Here is a 27099-nt window from a genome sequence, read left to right on the forward strand (position 1 = left end):
TTTTTACTGTCATATATGAGAGAGTTGTAATATGCATGCTATTTAGAATATTTTAATGCATTTAAAACAAGTAATAGACTAGAGAAGAATTGCTTTTCAAAATCTGTAGTCTCTATTCTGAGCTGGATTAATTTAAAGAAGGCACACTTAAAGAAGAGAGGGGTCCTGATGCTGCCACAGAACTCCTAGGTGACTTTAGGCAAGCCAATGCACATCTGTGTACCTGTTTTTCTGTCTGCAAATGGAGACAGTGATGTTCTCCACCCATCTTTGAGACCTGCAGATCAGAAATGCCAGATACCGTCCCTTAATTTGATTGTTTTGGTTTTTCTAAATTCCTTTTGTTTTAGTGCTGCCTGGATTGATAAGTGTCGCCCGGATTTATTAATAAGTGAATCTACCTATGCCACAACTATCAGAGATTCCAAACGCTGCAGAGAAAGAGACTTCTTGAAGAAAGTTCATGAGACTGTAGAAAGAGGAGGGAAGGTACGGCGTTTTGATAATCTAAGTGATGTGATTTTTTCTCTGTGAAGCTCTTGTTGGCTCTGTAGTGCTGTGTAATTATTAATAAAATCAGGCACCTATGTATGACCACTACATGAAACTGAAGGCATTTTTATATTCCTCCATCTGTACTTTAAAAGACAGAATATTAAACACTTAAATTATGCCAAGAAGAAAACCAAACTACGAGTTAATGAGACAGTAAGGGAAATGCTATGCTTACAGTCTGCAAATATGGAGGACAAAGGCAAAATTAACTGGATTTGCATCTTGTTTACTGAAGCATCCTCTTAGTCACGTAAATGAAGAAACTGAGACTGACTGTTCAATTACTGCTTTTAAACTTGATCAGAAATGATTTCCAGTGTAGCCAGGTCTGTCTGTTCAGTATCCTACTTTGTGCTGTTCAGCACTGAGCTGTCTGTTACCCTAAAACCCCTCCAAGTGCATGGAAGACATGTGCTTACCGTACAGTAAATGATGCTTCAGTACCTTGTTTGTGGCTTTCACTTGCCTGGCTGTTTTGCGTGGGTAAGCCTGTTCCAGTCCAGTGTGATTTGATGTGAACAACTTCAGCTAGTCACAAAGCATGTGGAACATACGACGATAGCATCGTAACGTGACCATTAGTTGTATCAGTCCATTATTGTTTTAGAATTTCAGTTAATCTTTTCTGTTTCTTAGAGCTTAGCCCCTATCTTTGCTAATATAAAACTTTTTTTTGAGATTCTCTTTTTCATTAACACATTTAGAGATGCCTAGGAAAAGACATAAAAAGAGACATTTTAACCCCTCAGAAAATGGAACTAGAAGTGGAAATTTGGAACACAGGAAAGTTTTACTGATTTCACTGTAGCTAAGGATCTGGTTCTAGGTTCCTAGGACTTAGTTCATTTAACTTGATTAAATGGAAAGTTAGTCTTGCTGTTGATTGTATGTGTAGAACTTGAACTGCATTTTGGTTAAAAGTTATAGTAGTTTGTCACCTGTGACCTCAAGCCCTGTATTTTATTTACTATTCTTGTCTTAGTAGGGACAAAATCTAGGTTTGCTTGTGGACAAGAGGGTGAGTCTTTTGGTAATGCATGTGGTTTGCTAAACAGTTCCATTAAGAAGTAGATGATGCCTTTCCCACTGAATCTGGAAAACAAATGAGTAGCAGTAAACTCTTTGCTGCCAAGTGACAGCATGTAACTGAAGAAAACATTGGAAATCGAAACAGCTGTATGTTCTTTCCTCCAGTGTTGCCTTAATTGGGGAGGGGAGGAAGGTCATAATTAGCCCAGCACAAAATGATCAAGGACAGAAACACTCATCTTAGTGTCCCTTTCCATAAATAATGCCAGAATTGTTGCTCTCAACAACTTGTTTTCATATAATCCAGGAGAGAACAGAACTGAATATATTCACAAGCACCATGCCCTGCCAGAGACTTTCCTCAGTATGTACAAACTGAGGTCTCAGCCAAGTGGGTAGGTGCTTGTCAAATATCAGTGCATTTCATTCCAAAACTGCAGAAGAATGCATTCCTGTGGAAAGAAAGGTCAGCAGAAGAATATCAGAAAGCGAGAGGGACTTGTTCAGAAATGATAACGCTGCAGTGCCATTTACATGCTGTTTGGGTTTCACAGACTGTAAATCATACCTCAATTGCAGGTTCTTATCCCAGTTTTTGCCCTTGGACGTGCCCAGGAACTTTGCATTTTATTGGAAACCTTCTGGTGAGTGCAGTGTCTTCTGTGCATGTACCACCTCCTTTTTGTCCTTCTCATGTTGTGGGCCTGGCAGGTGTCTACGATTCTTTCATGTCTGTTTAGTACAAGTATTCTCATGAGTATTCCTCTGCATGTCAGCCCGTGCTGGCAGTTGCAGAATTACTTCTTTCTGTGTATTTTCCATTGTTCCTGACTTTAAGCAGTAAACTAACCAGAGTCATTCTCCACTCCTTCCCCCAAACACTCAGGATCAACTGTCCTTTAAAAAATGTGATTGCATCTTTGCCACATTGTAGAACAGTTTCCATGGGAGGGGGAGGAGGAGGAGGGATGAACAAGTATTAAACTTACGTATGAGCGTTGTGTGGAAACGTTTTTGTTAATACCAAATGACACTGCTTTTTATTATTTCCCATAGCAGAATGATTAATATTTGTAATGGAAGAAAGTTGTCTGTAGTGGGTGAGAAGGAGAATTGGACTAAAGCCTACTTTGTAGTAAGTTAATGCATAGCGACGTAGCATTGTCATAATACTGATTTATAGCTCATTGAGAGCAGGATATGCACAAAAAAATCTTTGGAGACTACATGGGTTTATGGACTTTCAGCATGGATAGCCAGGATCATCATTTGGCCCTCACAGGTCTCTGGAATGCTTCTTTCTACAGGGAAAGAATGAATTTGAAGGCTCCAATTTATTTTTCCACGGGACTGACAGAGAAGGCCAATCATTATTACAAGCTCTTCATCACCTGGACTAATCAGAAAATTCGGAAGACATTTGTGCAGAGGAACATGTTTGAATTCAAACACATCAAAGCATTTGATCGGGCCTTTGCGGACAATCCAGGGCCTATGGTAGGTGGGCGTTAATAAGGTAATACAGCAGATGTGTAGTGTCAGGGAGCTATTTTTATACCACTCTGTTCCTGGCTGAGGCAAACAGGCAGTCCGCAAAAGCTAAGCATCCTCTACCCCATTAATGTCAGCATCCCATCTAAAACCCTTTTGTGGCCAGGCCATCTGAATGCTTTTATCTGTGTAATTATTAAAGATCTTTCTATCTTTATTTCAGTAAAGGTGAAATGCCCAGAGAAAATAAAAAAATGTATTGCATGTTCATATAATCTACACCTCTGGACCTCATTCAAACCATAATTTTTACAGTATATTCTTTTGACTTGCCAGGAGACAGATCCTTTACAACATAATCTCTTATTGCTGGTTTTATTTCTGACTGGTTTATTGGGCAGTAGCTGAAAGAGGAATCTGCCAAGCATGGTAGTACCATTATAAAACTGTTCAAAGTTTTTATCAGACACTATGGATGCTCACAAAAATTTCCTAAAACAGTAGTTCAACTTATGTGAAAATTAGACAAGGTGGGAAAAATAAAATAGCAAAAATCCCCATTAGAGCTTTGATGTATTACGTGTGCTGTAATGTGTTTTTGTGGATACTCTCCACAGTTTTAGGGTATTTATATATTATAAGTAATGGATTTTCTGTGGTGATTCTTGGCACATCTTTGAATTCTAGGTTGTGTTTGCAACCCCTGGTATGCTTCATGCAGGACAGTCCCTTCAAATCTTCAGGAAATGGGCAGGGAATGAAAAGAATATGGTAAGAAATTCTGTTTCCTTGAGTGATGTTTTGTGTTAATGTGATGATAGCGGTACTGATACAGTCGTAAGAACAAAGGTTGCAGGAAAACTTTTCTTGAGCATCTACAGTTAAATGACACGAGTCCTCTAGTGAACCAACCCAGGGCAGAGCTCTTGAAAGCTCTGAATTCTCTTTGCTACACGCGACAGGGCAAGCAGAGGAGGTACATGTCTCAGAGAGGAGGTTGTGGGAGATTTTATTGTCAGAATTGCTTTTGTTAGTTTGAAGCTGCTTCAAAGACATTTGTAACTAACATTAATTCTTATTTAGTGGTGTATAGATTTCAGCAGTTTGTTTTCTAATTTCATTTTCATGTGTGTTCTGGAGTTAGGTGTTCACAAGCTGCAGAACAAAGCAAGCAGCTTTCCAGTGAAGGACGGTTGTATGTAAGATGGGAAGAACACAAACTTATATCACCTTTATGCATTTGTGGCTATTTTTATGTTAACAACAGCTATGCTATGCACATTCTGTGTGCAGAGTTTGTAGATTTTTCTGGTTTCCTTCTCAGGTCATCATGCCCGGCTACTGTGTGCAGGGAACTGTAGGCCATAAGATTTTGAGTGGACAGCGCAAGCTGGAAATGGAAGGAAGACAAATAGTAAGTTTTATTTTTCAAGGAGGAGGATCATTTGGGGGAAGTTCTTCAGAACTTTAGGTGGTAGTTAGACACCATGTACTTGTAATGGGAATATGCCACATACAACGTTGAAAATGCCCAAGTAACATTTTCTTTGGAGTTGGACTAGGGTTTTTTTCCCCTTTGCATTGGCAACAGTGTGTCTTTTTCTCCCATAAGACTTTGTCAGAGGCATATTTATAATGTTTAACAGCTAGGTCCCATTAGTCAGATGGATAGGTAAAAATTATACGTTTTTAGGCAGAGGGGGATATTAAAAAACTGATATCAACTGTCCTTAGGTATTGATTTGTTTTGGCAAATGTGCGACAAGTATTGCGCTCTGAAATTGGGCACTTTGATCCCGTAAGTTATTGAAAGCTTTTCTGTACAGCATCGTATTCAGTCTCTGCTGATAAACAGCTTTCCCTCCAACCTCATTTTCCAATTCAGGTGTTCTGCTTCCTTCTTTAAACTAAATACAGAGGAGCCTGGGTCTGTTTGTGTGTGGTATACAAGCTGTAGTGAGCCAAAGCAATTCCTGATTCACAAAGTCTGTGCTTTCTGTTCCTCCACAGTTGGAAGTAAAGATGCAGGTGGAGTACATGTCCTTCAGTGCCCATGCGGATGCGAAGGGAATAATGCAGCTGATTCGCCAGGCTGAGCCACGAAATGTTCTCCTGGTCCACGGTGAAGCAAAGAAAATGGAGTTTCTGAAGCAGAAAATAGAACAGGAATTTCGTACGTATAGTGTTGGTACTGAAGAGGGAATGGTGGTAGAAGGAAGGTGTTGAAGTTCATATACCTAATCCACTGGACCTCGGCATGGCGTTAGGCATAAAAAATAATTAATTTTAATGCCCGTTTGGACTTGAAGGAAAAATTGTTTTGTTATGTTTGTATTGTTATAGTTCAGCACTTACTGAATTTATATTTCTTTAGACTCCTAAAAGAAGCTGAGGCAAGCAGGGTACATCTGAAATTGTAAGTTAGCAACTTCAGTTAAGGGGAATGAGCTCCAGAAAAAAAAAAATTCCTTGGAAACAGCTGACTTAAACGATGAGTGGAGAAAGCACAGAATTCATATTGGATGGTTACTTACTGTCTGCAGATTTCTTTGCAGTAATTTGTTAACAGCATCAGAGTGCAGGCAGTTTTGTTGCGGTCTGTTACCTTTTTACCCTTCACAAGGAGTTAAGGATAGCTGGGCTAGTAGGTATTGCTGCATTGAGGTTTTGATGGTTCTGGTAAGGTTGTTAGCCTTAACTCTGAGCAGCAGTTCTGCTTTTCAGCCTCTGTCAAATCCCTGGTATTAAGTTTCAGCAGATTGCTATTAAACTTCACGTCCTGTCCTGAACAGCTGCATTACGCTTCTGCCAAAATCACCGCACCATCTGCTCTAGGGATGCTTGCATACTCCTTGTGGGTGAAATGATCGTCTGGGTTTGGAAGTGCTGCTGCAGCAGTCCTTCTGACAGTGGTTGTTTACGTTGCAGATGTCAGCTGTTACATGCCTGCAAACGGAGAGACCACAACGATATTCACCAATCCCAGCATTCCAGTGGACATATCGCTGGGACTCCTGAAGAGAGAAACAGCAACAGGTGATACATTTTCAACCAAGAATTTCATCTTTTGGGCCCTGCCACTGTGTTGTGTAGTACAAGTACTAGGTGGAAACAGTGTTGCAGGGCCATTGGTAGCAATGGTGACTGACAGCAGTGCTTCCTGTGAAAGAACAGGTTTTATCAGCATTTAGTCATTCAGAGGGCTTCCTGTGAAATGAAGCAGCTACTATGCTGTGAAAGTATATTCAATAATGTTTAAAAACAATACACACAACCTTATTTGCTACTCATTGCCCATTCACTATGAAAACAAAATCTATGTGTGCTTTTACTAGCTAGGTCTGTAAAAACTGGAATTACTCTTATAAACCCAATTTAAGAAAAACCTAAAACCTCTCAAATCAGGAAGCGATATGGGAAGAGAGGCAGCTGTTCTGTATTACTAAGCATGGTTTCTTATGTGCCTAGAGTTCTGATAATGGTTTAAGCACCATGCACTTTAACGGACAGGAGAACAAAGATGTAAAATCTTAGTCTCTGAACCTCAGCAGGGACTCAGAAATCCAATCTATTAACCATGTCATCTTTCTCTTCCATTGGCCTTGGTTTAGGTCTCTTACCAGATGTCAAGAAGCCAAAGCTAATGCATGGCACATTAATTATGAAGGATAACGTAAGTAAAAAAGTTCTTATATTTGTCTTGTGGCTTCTGTGTGATCGTCATTCATACATGAATTCTGGGTGAACAAGGAACTAAAAGAAAGATAAGCAGTCCTAGTTTCTAGGAGGGGGCTCAGTAACACCATACATGGGAAGATTAATCTGTAAGACAGACTCTTTAGCTTGTCAGTTGTCTTGACTGATAGTCTTCACTAGTTGCACAACTTCAGAATTAGTATCTTGCTATTCATCAGCAGGGTGGTGTGGTGGTAGAATTTTTACTGGTCGGTCTCATGAATGCTTACAGATGAAGTCACAGGAAACGGATAAATCTGAAGAGCTGCTTCTGTTCAAAGTCTGTTGTTTGCCCTGGCCCCTTGCAACCTACTGTGTGCAGCTACAGAAAAGCCTGAGGAGACTGTGGTTTTCAGTCTGTGAATCCAAGGTGTTTCCGATTCACTGTGCCTGTAAAAATCAACAGAATCAAGAAGCAGCCTGTTGGTGGTAGACCTCAGTTTGTTGGACAAGGATGGAAAGGTGCCAAGGGAGGAGTTGTTACTTTGTAACCTCATGTTTATATTTAAACAAATCATTCCCCCTGATAAAGTGGCTAAACCAACTTCCATTCAGAGAGCAACTTTAATTTTGGGAAATAAAGAATTGGTATGATTATTTAGGTGGACATTTTGCCGCTGCCTTACCTCTACCTTTGCTGTCCATCATACACTCATGCCTAGCTATTACTGCTCGCAGTAGTAACTGAAATGTGCCGAGACATTTCAGAGATTGAAAAGGAATGATCTTACCTGCTAGAGTTTTGCAGTGATGAACACATACCTGTGTGCAGCTGACCGCAGAGGAGGAGTAAAACTTCAGAAAGTGCAAAGAAATAGGTTATAATGGATTTGTACTTTTCCTCTGCAGAGCTTCCGTCTGGTTTCTCCCGAGCAGGCTTTGAAGGAGCTGGGCCTTGCAGAACATCAGTTGCGTTTCACCTGCCGTGTTCACATTCAGGATCCGCGGAAAGAACATGAGACAGTGCTTCGTGTATATAACCATCTCAAAGGGCAAGTCTATTCTTAGCTGTGTTTGGGTTTTTTCCTTCTAGGGATGGACCTGAGCTTATCATTCTTAATACAGGTAGTACAAGTGCCCCCTCCTTTCTGGCCTTCCAGACCAGCCCCAGAGAGTTATTAAGAGAAAATTCTCTGCAGCCCAGAAGACACAGCTGCTCTAGGTTTTAGTCTATATAGCTAATGTAACCAGAGCAGTGGTTGCACTGCAGTAGCAGAGGCTGGTAATCAGCCTACAAGCTCATGGTCTTTGCCAAGCTAGAGCAGTCCACCCGAAATCTTTGTTCCTGTTGGTTTGCTGCTGTCACTGCTGCTTCTAGCTGAAGTTAGTACAATTGTTTGGAGTGAGACCATCAAGCATAGGGTCAAGACACCTCTTAAAGCTATTCAAAAGCTAGCAGCAGATGAACCTTAAAAGCTGTTTTCTTCCTACAGGCAGCTGGTCAGTTCTGTGAGTAGTCCTTTGCTCAGATGGATAAGGTTCAGACTGGAGCTATAATAGCTATCATGAAAGCCAGAAATAAATTCTGTAGGAAATCCTACATGATTAATGTAAGCACCAAAATAAGCAAGCTATGAATCAGCCCCATTCTCCCTTCCTTGGGCGCTGGCTCAGAGACACAGCTAAAAGTAGTAACAACATGCTAGTGTTTGGGATTCAAAGGTACAGGGGGTGACCCACCCTTCAGCTTGTATGCATGTCCCAGCCAAAACAAATCATATATATTCTCTCTTACCAGGGTCCTGAAAGATTATTCAGTGCAGCATCTCCCTGATGGTTCTATAACAGTAGAGTCCATCCTTATCCAAGCCACAGCACACTCAGAGGATCAAGGAACCAAAGTTCTGCTCGTATCCTGGACTTACCAGGTAGGAATACTTGAAGACATACTTTTCAAGCAACTCTGATCTTAACTCCTTACAGTCCAAAACTGTCCTACAATGTGGGTTGCTATTGTAAAGGTGAGTCTTCATCACTGTTTTTAAAGTAGTTTGACTGGAAGAAGATGAGGTGAGTCACTGCCATTTTCTTTACCACTTTAGGTTTAGTACAACTCATTTTACAGGGGCTGTACTGAGTCAATTTTCTCTGGGACCACTGAACTCAAGGCAACCAATCAGAATAACTACACTTAATACAATTACAGTTAATTACAATTATGCCTGTGTTTTGAGGACACTATAGTATCCAGCTTCTAAACTCCCAGCTGTATCACTACTGCCATACAGAGTGTTGGAGGTATTTTATGTTGTATTTCTTAGGTGTAAAACTTAAAAACAACAAGCAGAAAGCTAGCTCACACATAACTGTGGTAAGATTAGACATAGTCATTATGTTTTCTTCCTTTCAAAAGTATACTTTCTATTGCTGTATTTTTAAATGCTTTCTTTACAGCAAGGAAATGCCTTCTTGAGGGCAAAGCAAAAAAATCAATGGTTCTTTATTCTTTGCTTTCAAGAAAAATGGTCATTTTCCTCAAGAGAGACACCTCAGGTCCAGACACCTACTTTGACAAACGGGAGCTTTACACAGATATTTTGAAAGAACACCCAGAAATGCATTTGCGCTAAGTGGATTGGTTTCCATTTTTGAACACTGCTAACATTAGATTTTGCTGGGTCCAAGAATTATTTCAGTCTATTTCTAGGTACCAGAGTCAAATTTAGTGCCCCAAATGGGAAAGTCAAGCAGAAGACTGCTTTCATCCTGTTTCTTTTTATTCTCTCTAGGATGAAGAACTGGGCAGCTATCTCACATCCCTTCTGAAAAAAGGACTGCCACAGAGTACATCCTGAGCAACAGCGCAGCAGGCACAGTGGTGTTTCACAGATTGAGAATTTATTTTGTTTACATTGTCAATGTTTTTTTCTGGTTTTGTTTTAATAAAGGAATTAATTACAGTGTTTGCCCAATTACTGCAGTGACAGTGTATACCATTCAACAGTGCTGCGATCTTCCCCCATTGGAAACCTGTCCAGGGAGTCATTACAGCCTGTTTTTAAAGAGTCCTGAGGAACAAGCTTTGAGTTGCTTACACAGTAAGGTAAAAGATACTCAGTGTACTTCCCCTCCCACAGCTCATTTCCCTTAAAACCTCAGAAGCGCTGAGTGAAACAAGGAGCTTTCAAAGCTTCACAATTCAAACGCAAAGTATAATGGAGGCAAGAGTATAAAGCCTGAAACGTGCTATTTACCCAGCAGCATAACTTTTTAAATTATCCATGCTTCCCTCAATGACAGCTGACAAGCCTGCAAAAAAGCTGCACTCGTGGATGGCATCTCTAATAAAAATTTTTCTTCCTTTGTCCAGAACATAAAAATTGTACTTAGTTGGAAAGACTAGTCCCTCCAGTGCGGGGAAGTTTTTCCATAGCCTATAAATGGGATAAAAATAGCAGTCTCTCATGAAAGGTAGAAGATTAATTTGTCCTAATGCTCCCTCGGAGGCTCTCATCTCCATTTTACAAGTGCAAGGATTTGCACTTGTCTTACCAAGCCCAATCAAGCAGAGGAACACAGGAATCATTATTTTCAATATTTTGGAAAAGTTTGAGCAGGTTTTCTCACCAATATTTAAAAATTCCTCCAAGCTAAAAGCAAAATACAGAAAGGGAGAGGTCAGTGGCTGACCCATCGTTAGTAACAGGTGTCCATTCAACAGGATTCAAACTGCATGTAGCAATAACTAATGCAAGTCAGGCCCATCCTAACAAATGTAATACTGCACTCACAAAAGCCATCTGTTACAAAGCTTCAGCTCTATTGTAATAATTTCAGATCTGCTCTTGGTTTGTTTGCTGCATACATCTCAGATTGCTAAAGTGGTTTATTGATTGGCTTTAACTGATCAATACAGCCTCCCAAATTCAAGAGCCTTGTTTACCACCATAATGCATGGGTTTTTTCCACAAACAAAGACCCCCCAACATACCCCTACACCCATGCTGCTTATTTTCCAAACCTCTTACCTCCTTGTCCTTAACCAGAGAGTAGACTGAGGCATTGGCTGCCATCAGAAAATTGACTGCAGAAGCTGCAACGTCCATTGTTGTGCAAAGAGAAGTTACTACATCATATAGAGACAAACAATTATTTATCTCCCCACACCATTCTGCCACAATAATCCTACTCCCTCCCTCCCTCCAGATCCACGGCAGTTCTTGTTCCAAGTCCAATAGCACAGCATAACCCAGGAACCCCAACCATCTGCTGCAGTGTGCCAGGTCAAAGCGTGACTTTTAGCCTGCCTTTTGTGCATCTGGAAATGGAAATACTGATTAAGCGCATGGCCACAGTTAGGCATACCTTGTTCCCTCTTAAACAAGCCGCATGACAATTTCCCTTCTGTTCTCATCTGCTCAGCAGTCTTGCATGCCTACAGGCCAATAGCATATACGCACTTTATAAAGTTTGGGGGTGGCGTGGGAAGGAACAGAACAGTGAATCTGTATATCTGTTACCAAAAAATCACATCCTCTTAAGTAAATTGTTGGCTTTTAAGCAGGTTCGTCAGCCAGGCCAGTGGTTTTCTGGTGACTCTGATAACCCACAAATGATAAATTCTCTCCAAAGTCTCATGTTTCACAGGGTGGAAAATTCAGCAGTTCTCAGAAGCTGTGTGGTTCTGTTAATACAAGAGAAGGGGTGAAATAATAGATCAGATAGTTGTGTTTACATCTCAAAACATGACTGAAAAAAAGAGAGCTTTGACATTTGACCAGGACTGCACACTGTAAGAAGTTGTGCCAGCTCCTACAGTAACTTCCCTCAATCACCATGTGGCCAGAGGAGCTTGTTTACCACTGGTCCTGCACAGGGTTAACTGACTGATAAATACTTGGATCTACTATCTTCTAAACTTGCATTAATAGATGTCCAGCTTGAATCCATAGCCATGCAACGCTAGAAACCCTGTACTGAGAGACTCCTCAGGAAGCCAGTCAATTGATTCACAAGGAGAAGCCCTTATTTGGCTGTGGAATGTAGGCAGAAAGCAGTTTGTGAACCCAGCTGGCTACAGTGTGCCCCCAGGGAGAAAACACAGGATCCCTCCAAAATAGGGAAAAGCCAAGCAGGGCTGCACTGATCCACTCAGCTTTCAGCTAGTTAGTGTCAATTAGGAGGCTCGTTTCTCTCAAGTAACCCTTTCCAGGGCTGTACTGCTTTCCAGAAAAGAGCCCTGTGTTCTCCTACCAACCCCAAAATTAAACAAAAGGAGACCAAAACATCAACATACATGAACACAGCATGTTTCACCATGTGCTATCTAGGACTGTCAGAGAATACAGCTCCTCCAGGTACTGTCCTAGTTGGCTAATAAAAATATATAGCTGTTAGGCACTTCCCTCCAGCATTGCCTTGATGTAACAGCCACTGTATGAAAAAATGGTAGGTTTCACAGGTTTGTTTTTGATGAAACAGTTAGAAAGATGAGTACTGTACTTACTTTAAGTAGATCAGTTGATTCCATCTCTGTGTGTTTTACTTCCATGTGTCTGTTGTAGTTTATAAGTATACGACAACTCACCAAATTTCCGGTCACAGATTGTGTACACCATTTTAGATCTGCATCTGAGCTTGAAGTTGAAGTGCCATTGCTTGCTGGAAGAGGTGAAGTAGTACAAGAGTGGATTAAGGCAACAGTTGAAACTCACGAGGGCTAAGGTGACCCTTCGCATTTTGTAGATCAAGTTGGTAAACGACTCATTCTGGATGACCTGGATTCTCATTAAAAAGTGGAGCAAGTGAGTGAGATGATAAGGGAGAAAGCACAAAGTACAAATGACCAAGATGATGTAGATAGTGCTCAGGGCCTTCCTCTTGCGAATGCTGTGTTTGGTCTGGGAGATCCTCTTGGCAATGAGAGGGTAGCTGATCAGAATGATGGAAAATGGGATCACAAAACCAAACACTAAGGCCAGGATGTTGTAAGGTGCCATGCGAGAAGTCCAGCTACTTGTAGCAAAGTTCTCAAAACATGCTGTCATGTTCCTCACACCACTGTTGTGGAGGGGACCTCCATGGATAAGCGGAGCCATGACACTTAGAGCGACCACCCAAAGGACCGTGACCACCATCACATAATGGATGACTTTGATCTGGATGTATGTGAAGGGGTGCAACACTGCAATGTAACGATCAACACAAATGCAGGTGAAAAAGGCAATGCTTAGGTAGATGTTGATATAGTACAAAGTCCCAGTTATCCTACAAGCCATGTCACCAAAGATCCAATTGTTCAGATTCAGGTGGTAATGAATTTTAAAAGGCAACACACAAACAAACAAGGTGTCCACCAGAGCTAGATTAATCATGTATACATAGGAATGAGAAGTGTGCTTTACTTTGCAGGACAGGAGGTACAGAGCCAAGACATTTTCTATCAGTCCCAGCACGAAGACAATGCTGTAGATGACAGTAAACAAGGCATACTGGAAGTCTGCTTCCAAACTGAATTCTGAACTGGCACTGGCAACTGTCTCATTGGAGACTCCTTCAGTCCAGGAAATATCTGCCATGATTCCTGCTGGAGTGTAGGGATATCAACATGGGATAAAAGTCTTAAGAACCTCCTGAAGTAAGGGATGGCTTGAGTTTTATTTCATCTCAAGTTGGTAAGAGCTAAAGCTACACAACTGAGCGATGTTAAGTCTGGTGAAGTCTGTGGTTCAGAGGTCTGTGCTTGGTGTATTTAGATGCAAAGCGGTGTCGCTATAAGGGAGAATAAATCATTTAAAAACACAAGCATTTGAAGTTTACACAGCAGACAGAGTATTTACTGGCATTAAAATCATCACAAGGTGACAATACTGAAATAACAGAGGTAGCAAGTCCCCCCACCCCACAAAAAAAGACATGTAGAAGCTATAGCTTTGGCTAAGGATGGGCCAGCAATTGAAGCAGTGCAGGAGAACTTCAGCAGTGACATACCTTTGGAGGTCCTGTAATTAATTGCCCATTCCTAAGCCCTAGCAAAATTCCTGTGTCATTGCTGAGAGATGTATGGTATTATTACCCTGTCCTTAAAAAATTGCAGTGATGGATTGTGCAGGCTTCCCAGGAAAAAAGAAAAGCAGTAGTGGCAACAATACACACAGGACTGCTTTTTCAGTTACTCCAGGGTGACAGTTAACCCAGTACTCTGTATGACCGAACTGTTTTAACCTTGCTGCTGCAGTTTTATAAAGAGCATGTGTGGAACCTTCCTGTTAAAATTAAGAAATAGTATTTAAAGCACAGAACTGAAACAGGTAGTTGGCATCCATACCAAGCTGTTAACCAAATCATAAAGCAGCAGCACTGTCCCCACTCCCATTTAGGAGTGGTTCAGGGTGGATCATCAGTAGTATAAAAAACAACTGTAACATAACAGTAAATGGCAGGGTTCAGCACTTCTGACAAGGTGTGCCAGGTCTCTTGGAACAAACATTCATTTGCAGGGGAGTATGTAGCACAGGCTACAGTCCTAGGTCATCATAAGACCTGATAACATGCATGCAGACAACCTGAGAGAAACAGGTTTTTTTCCACCCTTCCCACCCACGCTTTTATACCTTAGTTGATGTTTATATACAAGTGGGAAGGCTTGGTGTAAGCTGTTGGGTGACTTTACAGCACCCTAAACCTACTCTGCAGGCACACTGCAGAGGGAAACCACCACTCATCTCAGTTACAAAAGGAGCCTAGGGACTAGTTTATGTGTTTGAGATACGGGAAGGAGGCACTGTGCAAGTAGGACTCCTCATCTAGGTCACTCACATCACGTAAGCAATAAATGGCACTCCAGAAACCACGCGGTTTCTCTCCATCAAATATAAAAGAAATCTGAGTAACTAAGCCAAACATTGACACCTAAACAGAAGCCCTTAAAGGTAGTGGAGAAATTAAATCCAGCTACAATATGCATGACCTTCCTAAAGTTGAGCCATTGAAAGCACAAAAATACAAAAGTTGTTGGGTACTTTCCAAAGGAAACTCTGAAATCGCACTTCCTCCCAATAGTTGTTTATCTAGTCAGAAGCACCCGAGATGATAACTGGAAGATTAGAAAGGAAAAAAATGGTTTCACTTTAAGTAGGCAAGCATACATATCTGCTTACATGGGTCTTTCACCTAATAGCAAAGGGTTTGTACACACACAGGAAAATTAATATAAAAACCACGCACGGCTAAGCCATAACTTTAAGCAGCATAGGACTCAAAACAACCTTTATCTCAGAGTTCTGCCAGAGCAAGAGCCACCGAACATCTATCTTTTCTAGGTTCAAAGTATAGTGTTGCAACTGGGGAAAGATAAGGCAGAGGCCTGTAAAATCATTAAAGAGGCACGACAGGCAAAGGAGACTGATTAGCTACTGCTTCTCACAAACTAGCACAGTAAGGACATCCATAGAGACTATCAGGAAACAGCTCCAAAACAAACAAAAGGAATTTTTCCAAACAGCACATACATTGTCCCAAGATTCTGTAGAAGCTAGACAAGAGTTTCTGTGTGCTTAATGCTGACTGACTGCTGTGAGACGGCAAAACAAGTCTTGCTAGAGGACCGCGTAAAACTGATTCCACTTAGATTCCTGCCAGTATGGTTACAAGGCCTTACAAAGGCACAGAAGCTGCTTGCACCATGATACGACACTAATATCGCTTCCTTTCAGCACCTTAGTCTGAACTTAATCCCCTAAATCCCTCCCCATCTGAAACAGGATCCTAAATTATGTCTTACACTCTTAGAACGGACAGTGGATGATGCAGATACCTCAATTGCTGGGAAGTAACAGGTGAAGCTTGTCACAGAGATGCTTGTACCCACTAGCCTCACCATCCCTAGATGTGGCCCATCAAGTGACATGAACCCATTTAAGCTTAACTACAGCAGAAGTAAGGAACAGTGGAGGCGGGAGGGGGGATAATAAATCACTGACAGGGAGTATTTTACAAGTCTTTTACAAGTCAGTCTTCTACCCAGTTCCAAACAGTTATATACGCACTGCAGGACCCCACCATGTACATCAATCTGTTTCAAAATATTTTCATTCCCTGTGAGAGGTAACAGAAGTGACAGTCTATGACTAAACATATATTTTCCAAGTATACAGCCAGTTTCATCTCTTATAATAATGTACCATTTACTTATCTGCTGTTTTAAAGGTACCGAGTCTGATCAAATTCCAAATTCAGCTTTGGTTCCCCAGAGTTGTTTTGCTTTTTTTTTGTTTGGGTCTTTTTTTGGGGGGAGGGCTGTTATTTCTTCCAGACAACCAAAAAGCACCACTGTACTTCTGTTTCTGTACAAAGTTATTTGATTTACAAAAACACAGAAAAGTATACATCAAAGTTTCCACTGGATTTTGAGCTCATTAAATTATTAGAAATGTTTTCATATAAAACCAAGCTTGAGTCTTTGATCAGGCATGAGGTTTTTCAGGTTTTAGTTTTAAAGCATCACTGTCAAACAATCAGAAAGACAGCTCTCCCCATGTATTGGGTGTCCAAATTGAATCAACTGAAAAGAGTTAGTAATGCAACAACATAAAAAGGAAAAGAATGCTAAATACCCCTTGATAATAAGTAACAAGTATTAATGATGGACATCAAAAAATGATTCAGACTAGGAGTTTGTACAGAAGTTCTCTACTGATGGTACATTTTATGATGCCAAGAGAGCATGTTCTTTAATTAAATGTCTTTAGGTTATTTTTAACAGTTGTTCTGGGATTTAAAAAACAAAGCAAAAACCCACAACAGTTCTTTGTGCTAACTGCAGAGTTAGCCAGTTAGTCTACTTCTAGACTACTGCCTGGATGGCTGAACCTGGGTTGCTCAGTTACTGGATTTGATAAAAACTTATTGCACTTACAGGCTTGTTATTGTAACCAGAAGTTGGGAAACATTTGCAGAAACAACAATAGCAGGTGGTTTTGCACTGCGACTATTTAAAAAAAAAAAAAAAAGAAAAAGAAAAAAAGGCACTGATACCCAAGCCTGCAGTAGCAGTTAGCTTGATTAACACCCACAGCATTAGTATTTGGTTCGGTTTTCTGCCCTGTAAAGACTCACAATAAATTTAGTTCGAAAGTTAACTTACCAGAGCTCAGATCATCATCTCTCATGCAAAAGCTGCAGATGAGTACACTGGCCTCTCCAAAGAGTTCTCACAACTACGAGGTCACTGCTAAGCTCTTTTGTGTAGAGTTTTGTGTAGAGCAAACTGCCCTGCAAGATGCACTGCGGAGCTGTCCCACGTTGCTCTACAGAGAGAAACCACAGGAAGCAAAGATGAAAAGCTGTCACTCAGATCCAAGACAGAGCACTTGCCCTGCTAGTGAAGCGTCCCCCCACAGAACTGAGGGGAGAGCACAACACACAGCCAGCTTTAGCTCTCCCCATGTATCCACTGCATAAGGGAGGCACAATGCTCCCACCCAAAGCCACCCTTGATCACCTCCAGCCTGCCCTCCCCTCCAGTCCCAGCAGCCTGCAGAGCAAGATGTGCCTCTCTGGAACCAGGTACCAGTGCCTCAGTCTGAGACACTTCGAAGCGGGCCTGTAGCTGCACTCTCACTTCCCCTCAAAGAAGGGAAGAGCAAGACTTTGCTGCCATTCCCTTCCAGGCAAACTGCTGTCTAAAAACATATGGGCTCATTAAGGTTTGGAACACAGATGGACAAGCCCCACTGCTTGTGTTGAGAAAAAAAAAAAAAAAAAATCACTGCAGCATGTTACAGCACCCCTACCTCTGGGTACTCACCCAGCAAGGCTGTACCAGAAAAACACAAACAGGTACCACACTAGCAACACAGCAGCTTCAACTCTCCTTTTCCATGGTAAGGAGTCCTCCAAAGTTCTGTTGTCTTCTTTGGGAATTAGTCCCCGAGGCAATAAAGCAGCTAGCAGTTGGCAGGCTCCATGGGAAGGGAGACAGTAACCAAAAATATCTTGCCTCTCCTTCCCATGCTGTCAAAAGTAGGTCTCTGGCAAAACTGCTACCTGGAACAGAGTGGAGAAGAGATGGATCACTTCTCATGAGGGGACACCTAGAAATCTGCTGTCCTCGTATCCTGTATCAGGACCACTAACTCAATCCCTACTGCCAAAGGCAAAGGTGGCCTTAAGAGAGGTCAAAAAGAACTGCTGCCTCCCCCTCTGCCTACCTTGTGGCTCTCCACCATGCAAACAGAGACTGGAAACTCCACAGTCTCTCAACAGGTTATTAAGATTCTTCCTTTATTTATCTGAATGCGATAGTCTATATCGCTCTGAATTGCCACATAACAAAGAACATCCTCTTACCAGATCAAGTGGACTGTCTGCTCTGACAAACTGGCTTTCTCTGTAATTCTTCTCCTCCTCTCATGGACAAAGGGGAGATTAATTATGGTGGTACCAGGCATCTCAGCTGCGCACTGCTTCCACTGTAGGAGTGTTTAAACCAGGTATTGTTTCTTCTGTGAACTTCAGAAGTCAAAATTTTCATCCTCTTTCCTGTAATCTGGCACTCTAGCAGTCATTTTATAACCAAAACAGACAGAAATTCTGGTGTCATTCATGAGGAAAAAAAACCCCAAGTTACCCAATGTGTATTTTATTGCTTGGGTAAGCGAGCAAAACCTGAGATTAGAGTGGTTTTAAAAAGATTTATCTCTGCTCCCTGCTTTGCACTATGATTCACACACCTTTAGATCACTGACAGACTCTAGCATGCTTTGCAGCACTGCTGCACCAACAACTCTGGAAGAGCAGAAGGTGGCAACAAGCAAATCAGAGCCCAGCAACAGTGTGGCAGCCACCTTCTGGATACAGAGCCTCCACTGCCAAAAGTCCTTCATTTCATGATTAGGCTGCCTCACTCATACAGTTGTTCCTGTGCTACTAGCCCAGGCTGTGACCATTAAAACAGGTTTTAAGTGACCTCAAAGGAACTTTACTCCATAACATGCCACATCCTAAACGCAGCAGACATGCCTTTGTACCAGGGAACAGGATAATGTAAAAGCCACTACAGTTCAGTAAGAGAGTGACTGTTGATGAGGCGAGGAAGTGGCGAGTACTTTCAAAGGCTGTTTCTGTAAGTCACTGCGTCAAGCAGTAACAGCTGCCTCTTGCACTATGCTGTACAAAGGCAGGGTTACAGAGGAGAGGGGCAGAGAGGAAACGCTACATTCTCCTCTGTTCTAAGCCTGTATCTCCCACACATACCACAGAAGGAAAAAAAATAAACACACACAAAACCAAATACAACAACCCCCAAAAAACCAAGCCCCACTCCTTCCCCCTCCTGTTTGAGAGACAGGCACCAGAATTCCAGAAAAAAAGAAAAAAAACAGTTATCTGAAAGCAACGTGGAGTTGTTCTTCCTTTCCCCTTGGCAGTCTCAGAGGGCAAGAACAAATGATAGGAAGATGCCTACAGTCACAGTCAATGATTTTTATTGAGACAAGACCGTGTATTGAGTAAAGAGCGCTTAGCAAACCTCCATCACATATTCACAACACAGTCCTTTCAGATATGGCTGTATCTCACAGAGCTGCTATTCTCCTGGGGCAACTGTAGTGTCCAAATCTGAGAGGAAAAAAAGAAAACATTGATTTAGGGAAAAAGATGGCACTGAAGCCACCTGAAAGCACTTAAAATCTGTGGTCTTCATTTCCCGCCTGGGCTCCCTCCCTGCTGGCACAGACAGCTCCACAGCCAGCACTACTAGGAAAAGCACCATTGGAGAGTGCCAAAACCAGCAAGCAGCAGCTGCCTTTTCAAGGCCAGGCCAAGTGCTCAGAACTACATTTAAGCTCCTTGCACTGCTCTTTGTTGCTTCGCTTTCCCTTCTGTCTTCTTTAAGCCCCAGTGTGTGCACTGCTGCTGCAGGAGAGAGCATGCTCTAAGCCCACCTGTAGGAGGTCTGTGGTCTGGCTGAGACAAGGCAGCCTGGAGAAGGTCTGTAGTGAGGTGCAAAGTCCTTTGTATCCACATTTCACGGGCACTGGATTAATCAGAGACAGATTAATCCTTGCAGTTTTAAATACCTGCTATCCCTAGCAGCGATGTCAAACTTCCATGACATCCATTTGCTATCTTCTGCAAGTGTGCCCCCCTCCCCCTTTTTTTTTTAAGCTAAAAAACTTAAATAGTTTAGATCAGATGCTGTTAAATTAAGAGAGCCACCAATAAGCAAAAGGATGATCTGTTCTCTGTCCTCCAGTCTGTACAATCCTCTCCAATACCAAGGGAGAAGTGAGTAAACAGAAACGGATCTGTAGGCACCTAGATACCACAGACAATTTGGGTCTTTATACATGGTCAGGGACAGAACAAGAATTTATGAGAACTGAAAGTATTATTCATGTGAGATCTCCATCATTGTCAACACAACTTCTCTTTTATTACCCAGCAAGTAAGAGGAGGAAATCTACCAGGAAAAAAAAAATACACAATTTTTCCAACTGCTGTAAACACCTCTACAGTCCGGGGCATTCACTGTGATGTGGGTGTCAATGAACAAAGCCGTGAGCCATAGGTCAGACGGCACATAAAGGAAGACTGTGGGTGTTACTGCTCCCTTCAGTATCAGATCAGGCTCCTACAAAAAGAATGCCATTCCCTGCATTCACCTACCTGCTTCATCATATTCCACTGATTTTAGAAAGAGTCCAGATGGCGGAGCCATGGCATTTGGTGGAAAAGCCCGTGAATCTTTTATCTCCAGTAACTCCTTTATATGACGAGGTGTTAACTTTCCCTGGCCAACTGCAACTAGAGCCCCAACCATTCTTCGGACCTGGAAAAACAGAGAACATAGCTTAGGAGCTGCCTTCGTAAAACTTAAGGAGATAAAGAAATTCTGTCTGGAGTCCTGCACTCGTGCTATCAGCAGTATTGTGCTGTGTAACAGCCCACAGTTACTACTGATGGCAAGTCAAGCTAGAAACCTAATCAGAGAGTTCAGTGCCTGTCACTCAGGAAAGAATGATAATACCATGATTTCTTAATATTAGCCTGCTCCTGAATATAGGTACATCATTATTATTAAACCAATAGTTCCCAGAAAGCCTAACTTCTGGTGTTCCTCTACTGTTCCTAGTACTATCAGTTGTTCCTAGTGCCATGCACTTTGCTCCTAGTCCAGCTGGATGTTAAGAAAGCAGCAAGCATCTCCCCACATAAAGAATGCTTTGACCCTTGTTTTAGGTGCCACTGAAGTACCCCAGGTCATGCCCCAGACTCACCCATCAGGGTTGAAGCCAGTCCTGGCTGCCCCTTGTATGCCTTTGGTATCACATACCTCCAGGGAGCATTTCCAGTGCTCGCTTATTTCTTCGGAAAGATGATACTCCCTCAGTCCCCGAGCACACCCCAGCAGTCACAGTCACCCCACAGTCTGCGGAGGAAAGGTGTTCTTTCCACTTTTAGCAGGGATTGCATGGGCTGCCTAGGTTCTGCACTGATTGGGGCAACACAACAACACGCAGCAGCTAAGCTCATCTGCAACGTGCAGAGGCACAGCATCTTCTAGTGACCAAAGCTGGTGGTAGGGAAGGGAAAAGAACTAGCAAAATTACCTTGCTTCCTTTAAGCCTTCCTGCCCGACAACTAAAGACATTAGTAAGAATGAGGAATGAGATGAGGACCTGTAATACAATGATCTCCAGCTACACAGCCTTGGGGCAAGGCTTGTTCTCATCACATGTGGGAAGAAAGCTGAAGCAGAGGATGGTTTCTGTTTCAGAAACAACCGCGGCACCCACACCTCCGTCTGTGGCAGGAAGCTCACATGCTTGCTGGGAGAGCTGAGCTCACAGGTGGTTCTTAATACTTAGGCAACACTGTTTCCAGGTGGGGGACTACGTAGGGGCTTGCTTCTCTCTCAGAAAGCCAAAAAAGAGGAAAAAAAAAAACCCAAGTAGGACAGACCACAAGACAACATCCCCACCAGCACAGCAAACTGGCATGTCAAACACCTCTGCATGTCACACCTTCCCTTCCCTCCCTCCGCACTCAGCAATTCCAGACCTAGTGGGTTAGCATGAAATTCACACCACAGTGCTCACCTCTTGCGTAAACACTCCTCATACTTCAGCATCCTCTTGGCTAAAGAACACCCTTTCCTTCTATATCCCTAGAAGACATGCTGTTCCAGGAGGGCCAAGACTTGTATCTGCCAATGCCACCTGCACACCAAACGCTAGTTCCCTGTGACTAGGTATCTATTACGTCCCTGTGTGGTGGGTACATTTCTCTCCACCCCTTTCATGAGCTGAAGGCATCCTTCTGACAGCAGAGTACTGACCACTAATCTTCCTGGTACTTCTTATGTCCAGGCAGCCTTATGAAGCTGCTGTTGAGGAATAACTGACAAGTAAGAGCCCCTCCACTTGCGGCAGAAGTACTCTCAGCAAGGCATGCCTAGAGAGACTTTTACCCAGAGACTAGTATACAGGCTACTTCCCATGGGCATCAAGAAAGGTTGTGCAAGAAACATCTGGGGACGGTTCAGGGAAACATCTGTTTCCCTGGGGAAACAAAGGACAGAGATGGGCAATCCATTTCAGGCTTTTGTTCAGCAAGAGATAAAGCTCAAGGAAAGCCAGGCCCTGTCCCAGTGCCACTGGTGTGAACAGGCTTTTACGAACAGTCCCATCATGAGAAATGCCTCTCTGAGGGGAAAGAAACAGCACAACGCAATGAACTTAACCAGCGTGGTGGTGTCCAGCTAGGCAAGAGCTGAACTCCCTCCCAGAAGCTGCCAGCACTTTGCTTGGGCTTGCCTGTACTCATTTTCACAGGATAGCTCACACAGCCTAAGGGAACATGCCACAGATTTTCTGGGCCCTAGTCTTCTTTGACAGAGGAGCCACACTGAAACTCAGCCCTTGCCATGTGCTGATCCTGAGCCACTGCCCCTTCACCATATCCTAGGCACCCTTCTCTGTCCACATTGGAAGAACTGTCCTCCAGTCTCAAATTTTACAGGCAACAGCAGTACCAGCCCACGTGGGGGAAACTGGTCAACCAGACACTGTCCTGTCTGATTCACCTTCTCATGCTGCAGCCAGAACACATCCCCACTTGCGCATGCATAATCAGTCATTTGGCCTAAACAAGCATTCATTCTATTCGTGACCTTTCAAAGCGCATCAAGCCCTCCAAAAATTTAAACGTAGTGCTGCAATGAAGCATTGGTCTAAGTTTCTGATCCACTAACATTTACAAAAGAATAAACCAAAGTCCACTAAGCAACCTGATCATGTTTATCACCGTTAAGGAGAAAGGTCCAACAACCCAAGTATATTTATCCAAAGGCAAGCACTGTCTCTCCCTGTGTGCTCTGATCTTATACTGCACTGTGGAGTGCCGAGAGCCTGCCTTTAAGCAGATGGCACAGAGAAGCAGCACAGATCCTTGGCATATGTTATTTTATCCATCCCTCACTAGAGGTCATTGTATGCTGTGACTTTAGCTTTGATGTCTCCACACTTGGAGTTAGCTAGTGTAAATGCAGACTAATGGTACGCATCTGAAATAACCATGTGCTTGGTGTCTCCCCCATTCTGCACGCTATTCAGCAAAAACATATACATACAGTTTCTGGGGCTGTTTAACCCTTTTCTCTAACAAAAACATCCAGATGTCAATACTTATCATAGCAGCTATATGAAGTGAGATATGAGGTCCATCTAGTCTAGTCTCCTCTTTATGATGGAGGGCAGAAGCAGATGCTCAGGTAGAAGAGTGCAAGTTCAGCATGTACAGCCTGTTCCTTCTTCACTACAGCCTGCCAGCTTGCAGTAAGGCAGCTGCTGCAAACAACGTTCAGAGAGGGCATTAGGCTGAGCTGAGTATTACGGGTAACTGTTCTCTCTGCACAATGTCACCAAGTAGCATTTCCGTTCTAATGCACTGAGTTACCAGCATTTTCTCCTTGTCACAAGTGCATCTGATGAAGCAAATCCCTGCTGTATATCAAGCCCTTCTCAAGCACGTTGTTGTTCTTCCCTTGCTCATATCCAGACACCCACTGTCAGAGAGCTTACAGAGCATTACTTGGCACAGGATAAAAACAAATTTGGTTTGTCAAAACAGAATAAAAAATAGCTGCTTGCTGTTCCCACAAAACACCTCCTCTCTCCTCCAAAAAACAAGCCCTCTCTTGCCTATTCTCTGTCTCCAGAGTATGACCATGGCCAGGATAGGCAGACTGAGAACAGCCAAGTCTTTCCTAATGAGGTGATCCATTAAGCTGTGGAGAGAGCTGTCCCCCCTGAGGATAGCAGCAAAAACCCCACTGGAGTTATTTCAAAGAAAACCCAGTGGAGACTAGACAGCATGGCAGAGGGAAAAGATCCTGCAGTCATGCCTGCATAGCTGAATCAGGTCTTCCCATGTCTCCTTTGTGCAACACTGAGAATTACTTCATGCTCCAAAGCCAGAAAGTAAAATTCCAGGCAGTCTTTGCTGGGCCCAGTGCCATTCAGCAGAGCAAGAACATATGTCTGTTGGTTTTTACCACTCAGACTGCAAGGACAAAGATTGCGGAAAACAAAACTTTCCATCCTCCCACACAATTCTGTGACTTCGGACATTCATTTTAGACACAAACTTAAGAGATATTGGTTCTACCGGATCAAACAAAGAATACAGAACCTCACCTCTCTGATGCTGGGTCCCTGTGTGCGTCACACAGACATAACACCAGCTCTGCAACAGAGATGGCACTACACAGCGATGCAACTTTGCCAAACTGATCAATAGTTACAGCGATAGCAGCACTTTGGTTCTTGGAGGCAAAGTGTGTGCTGAATACAGCACCAAACAGTACCTGTCGGTAAAGAAATGATCTGCTCCTGAACTTCACCTCCCAAAACTCCAGTCCCCTAAAGAAAGGAACAACAAAAAAAAGTGTTTAAAAATCACATTTCAAACAGCTCTTCTACCCACAAGAGGAGTATAAATCACAGGTGAATATGAGTAGAATGAATAAGAAGCTGCACAGCCCCCAGTTAACCTGAAACAGCACCATGAGCTTTCAAACACCAGACTGCTCATTTGCTACTCAGGTGCAGACATTTTCTGGGGTGAAACAATTCCTGCCTGTTTTGTATGTACCTAGTTTTATGAGGCTTGATCTTCCTGCTGCCTTACACCTAAGTATATAACCATTCAAATGAAAGGGAAAGGGCAACATAAAACAAGGTGCAACTTAGCAGTCTGCTAAGGTACTACTGATTTGAGGAACGCAGTCTGATGCCTCCTGGAGAAAGGAAGAAACAACCAACCACAGCAAAGCAACTCTATAGTTTCATTTGGAGCGGGCTTGAGAGAGTCACATTGTCCTTACAGGCTTTGCAGAATGAATTTCAACACTCAGCAATGCCTACTGTGACATCCACGTGCTACTGGAAAGGCCAGGACAAGCAAGTCAGGACACAGACATGCCTGAGGAATCCAGCTGCAGCATCAGAACACAGGCAATGGCAAACAAGGAAGCATTCCAGGCTAAGAATGAGCAGAGCAGGAGACAGCAGATGAATATTTGGGGATGGATGGATGCTACTACGCAAAAAGACATCCTTTCCCCTCACCAAATCTGTCTGCTCATATAGATACCATTTTCCAGAAAGTTTTATTGTAGTAACCAATATTCCTTATAAGAACTCTACTGAGGCTAACTATTCCAACACTTCACTGACACTTGCATCCTCTGCTAAATCTTTACAAGTTGCTTTCTAAATATATTTGTGTTTTTACTGATATTCCAGTACCAGCTCTAACACTAAAGCCCAATGCAAACCCGTTCTCAGGAACAGTCCTGCAGGGAAGAACCTGTATGCACATTTCCTTCCTATAAATAAAAAAATCTGATATGCACATTAGATATATACAAAAACATACACACACACACATATCATACATCAGATATGCCAAAAGAGCACAAAAATGAGCAGGTTTTCACTTCAGGACCTGCATCCCCAAACTTCCATGCTACCAAGCAATCCTAGAAGTCACTTCGATAAAAGCAACAATAAAAACTAAATAAGGAGCACTTACAAACTGTTAGTGAGTTTATCTCCCATAGCATTCCTACAGCAAAGAGAGACAAAGCTTACCTTGCATAATGCAGAGAAGCAGACATTTACATGCAAACCCTCTCCTCTCCTCCCTTGCAATGAGCCCAGTAACTGAGTATCAAAGGGCTACGGAGATTTGAATCAGCTGGGAGAAAAGCACAGCTGCAACACATTTTTCTGGAGGGTTCTGATGGGCAGGCTGGGTTTGCTGGAAACACCTGAGCATCAAGGAAGGGGCTGCCCATTCCCTGGGAGAGGAGACAGCTCTTGCGAGCCACAGAAGAAAGGTGAAGCAGGGACATCGTGATTCACAGGCCCACACAGGGCATCAGGGCAGGGCGAGCAGGAAGAGAAACTGTGAAATAGTCATTGCAGGGAGCAGCCACAAGCTGTTTTCTCACTGGATTTACAGAGAAATTACTGCTTTTAGCCCTCCCTGTCATGTATGTTGGCATACGCAAAGGCAGCTCCTGCCCCCGGATTCCTCTTTATGTCAGGAAATGACAATGTTTCTATCACGTACGGTCTGCTCTCCCCCCAGCTCGATGCACCCAGCATACACACGTGCATTGCTACACACATGCGCAAATACCCAGCAGATAGAGGTCATAACTCAGCTCAGCTCTTTAGGAAAGCACAAGAGAAAATTTTTTCGAATAGGGACAAATCCCCCTCTCATCAAATTGCATGCACCTTCTTTAGCCAGGATCCTCCTGTCTCGATTGTCTTGACAAGATATATTAAGCTATAAAAGATGGGTCGAGATACTTAAAGAATCTTGTTCTCTTTCAAAGTCTACAAGATATTTTTCCTAAGAGGGAAACCTTGTTTTTCTTGTCAATCTCACAGATAATTTTGCTTACCAGCAAAAAAATCCAGCTGTCTTTTTCCACTTGGCAGCAGAAGCCAGCACCTTGCAATGAATAATACATATTCTGCTCAAAAACAGGTGACAGAGCAATCACTCCCCAGGAACAAGTGATGGGGCTAAGTCTCTGAACACATCCTTAGCATTCAAAAGCATTTTGTATGGATGGGACACTAACTCCACTTCCACTGTTGCTGAGCAACTGAGTCTGATGGAAGGAATCATTTTAACAGTTAGCCTTTTAAACAGACAAGTGGTCAATTCAGAAGATTGGTTTAAGTTCAGAAAGGAAGGAAAGAATGAGAAAGAAAAGCTCCATTATTTGACTAAGAGACCATGGTTTATCATTCTATGGATTCCTCC

The 27099-nt window shown here is 42.7% G+C and overlaps 3 protein-coding genes across 14 annotated transcripts in view; 1 reads left to right on the top strand and 2 right to left on the bottom strand.

The window, feature by feature from the left end:
- The window catches only part of INTS11 (integrator complex subunit 11), a 31378-nt gene extending 21668 nt beyond the window's left edge, over positions 1–9710 (top strand). For all 4 annotated transcript variants that reach the window (XM_050909557.1, XM_050909560.1, XM_050909559.1 and 1 more), the window contains 11 exons: positions 351–489; positions 2164–2228; positions 2892–3081; positions 3763–3846; positions 4400–4489; positions 5086–5248; positions 6004–6111; positions 6687–6748; positions 7660–7802; positions 8549–8678; positions 9540–9710. In XM_050909557.1, the coding sequence (XP_050765514.1) occupies positions 351–489; positions 2164–2228; positions 2892–3081; positions 3763–3846; positions 4400–4489; positions 5086–5248; positions 6004–6111; positions 6687–6748; positions 7660–7802; positions 8549–8678; positions 9540–9605 (1240 nt within the window). In that variant the 3' untranslated portion in view covers positions 9606–9710. The remainder of the gene's footprint in view (positions 1–350; positions 490–2163; positions 2229–2891; positions 3082–3762; positions 3847–4399; positions 4490–5085; positions 5249–6003; positions 6112–6686; positions 6749–7659; positions 7803–8548; positions 8679–9539) is intronic.
- Positions 9711–10895: 1185 nt separating this feature from the next.
- Positions 10896–18151, bottom strand: LOC127024854 (lysophosphatidic acid receptor 6-like). The gene is made up of 5 exons (XM_050909562.1): positions 18100–18151; positions 17558–17796; positions 16895–17057; positions 12257–13521; positions 10896–11434 (listed from the first exon to the last, which is right to left on the bottom strand). Exon 4 carries the CDS (start codon positions 13326–13328, stop codon positions 12267–12269), a length of 1062 nt encoding a protein of 353 aa, XP_050765519.1. The 5' UTR covers positions 13329–13521; positions 16895–17057; positions 17558–17796; positions 18100–18151; the 3' UTR covers positions 10896–11434; positions 12257–12266.
- Positions 18152–18247: 96 nt separating this feature from the next.
- The window catches only part of PUSL1 (pseudouridine synthase like 1), a 28904-nt gene continuing 20052 nt past the window's right edge, over positions 18248–27099 (bottom strand). For 5 of the 9 annotated variants that reach the window (XM_050909572.1, XM_050909563.1, XM_050909566.1 and 2 more), the window contains 4 exons: positions 24620–24674; positions 20419–20581; positions 19695–19786; positions 19150–19368 (listed from right to left, as the gene is read on the bottom strand). In XM_050909572.1, coding sequence (XP_050765529.1) covers positions 19309–19368; positions 19695–19786; positions 20419–20581; positions 24620–24674 — 370 coding nt within the window. In that variant the 3' untranslated portion in view covers positions 19150–19308. Of the gene's footprint in view, positions 18307–19149; positions 19369–19694; positions 19787–20418; positions 20582–24449; positions 24499–24619; positions 24675–27099 lie in introns of those variants that run through there. The other 4 variants (XM_050909564.1, XM_050909569.1, XM_050909570.1 and 1 more) reach the window with 4 other exon arrangements.

This window comes from Gymnogyps californianus, chromosome 21 (genome assembly GCF_018139145.2).
Source record: "Gymnogyps californianus isolate 813 chromosome 21, ASM1813914v2, whole genome shotgun sequence".
NCBI lineage: Eukaryota > Metazoa > Chordata > Aves > Accipitriformes > Cathartidae > Gymnogyps > Gymnogyps californianus.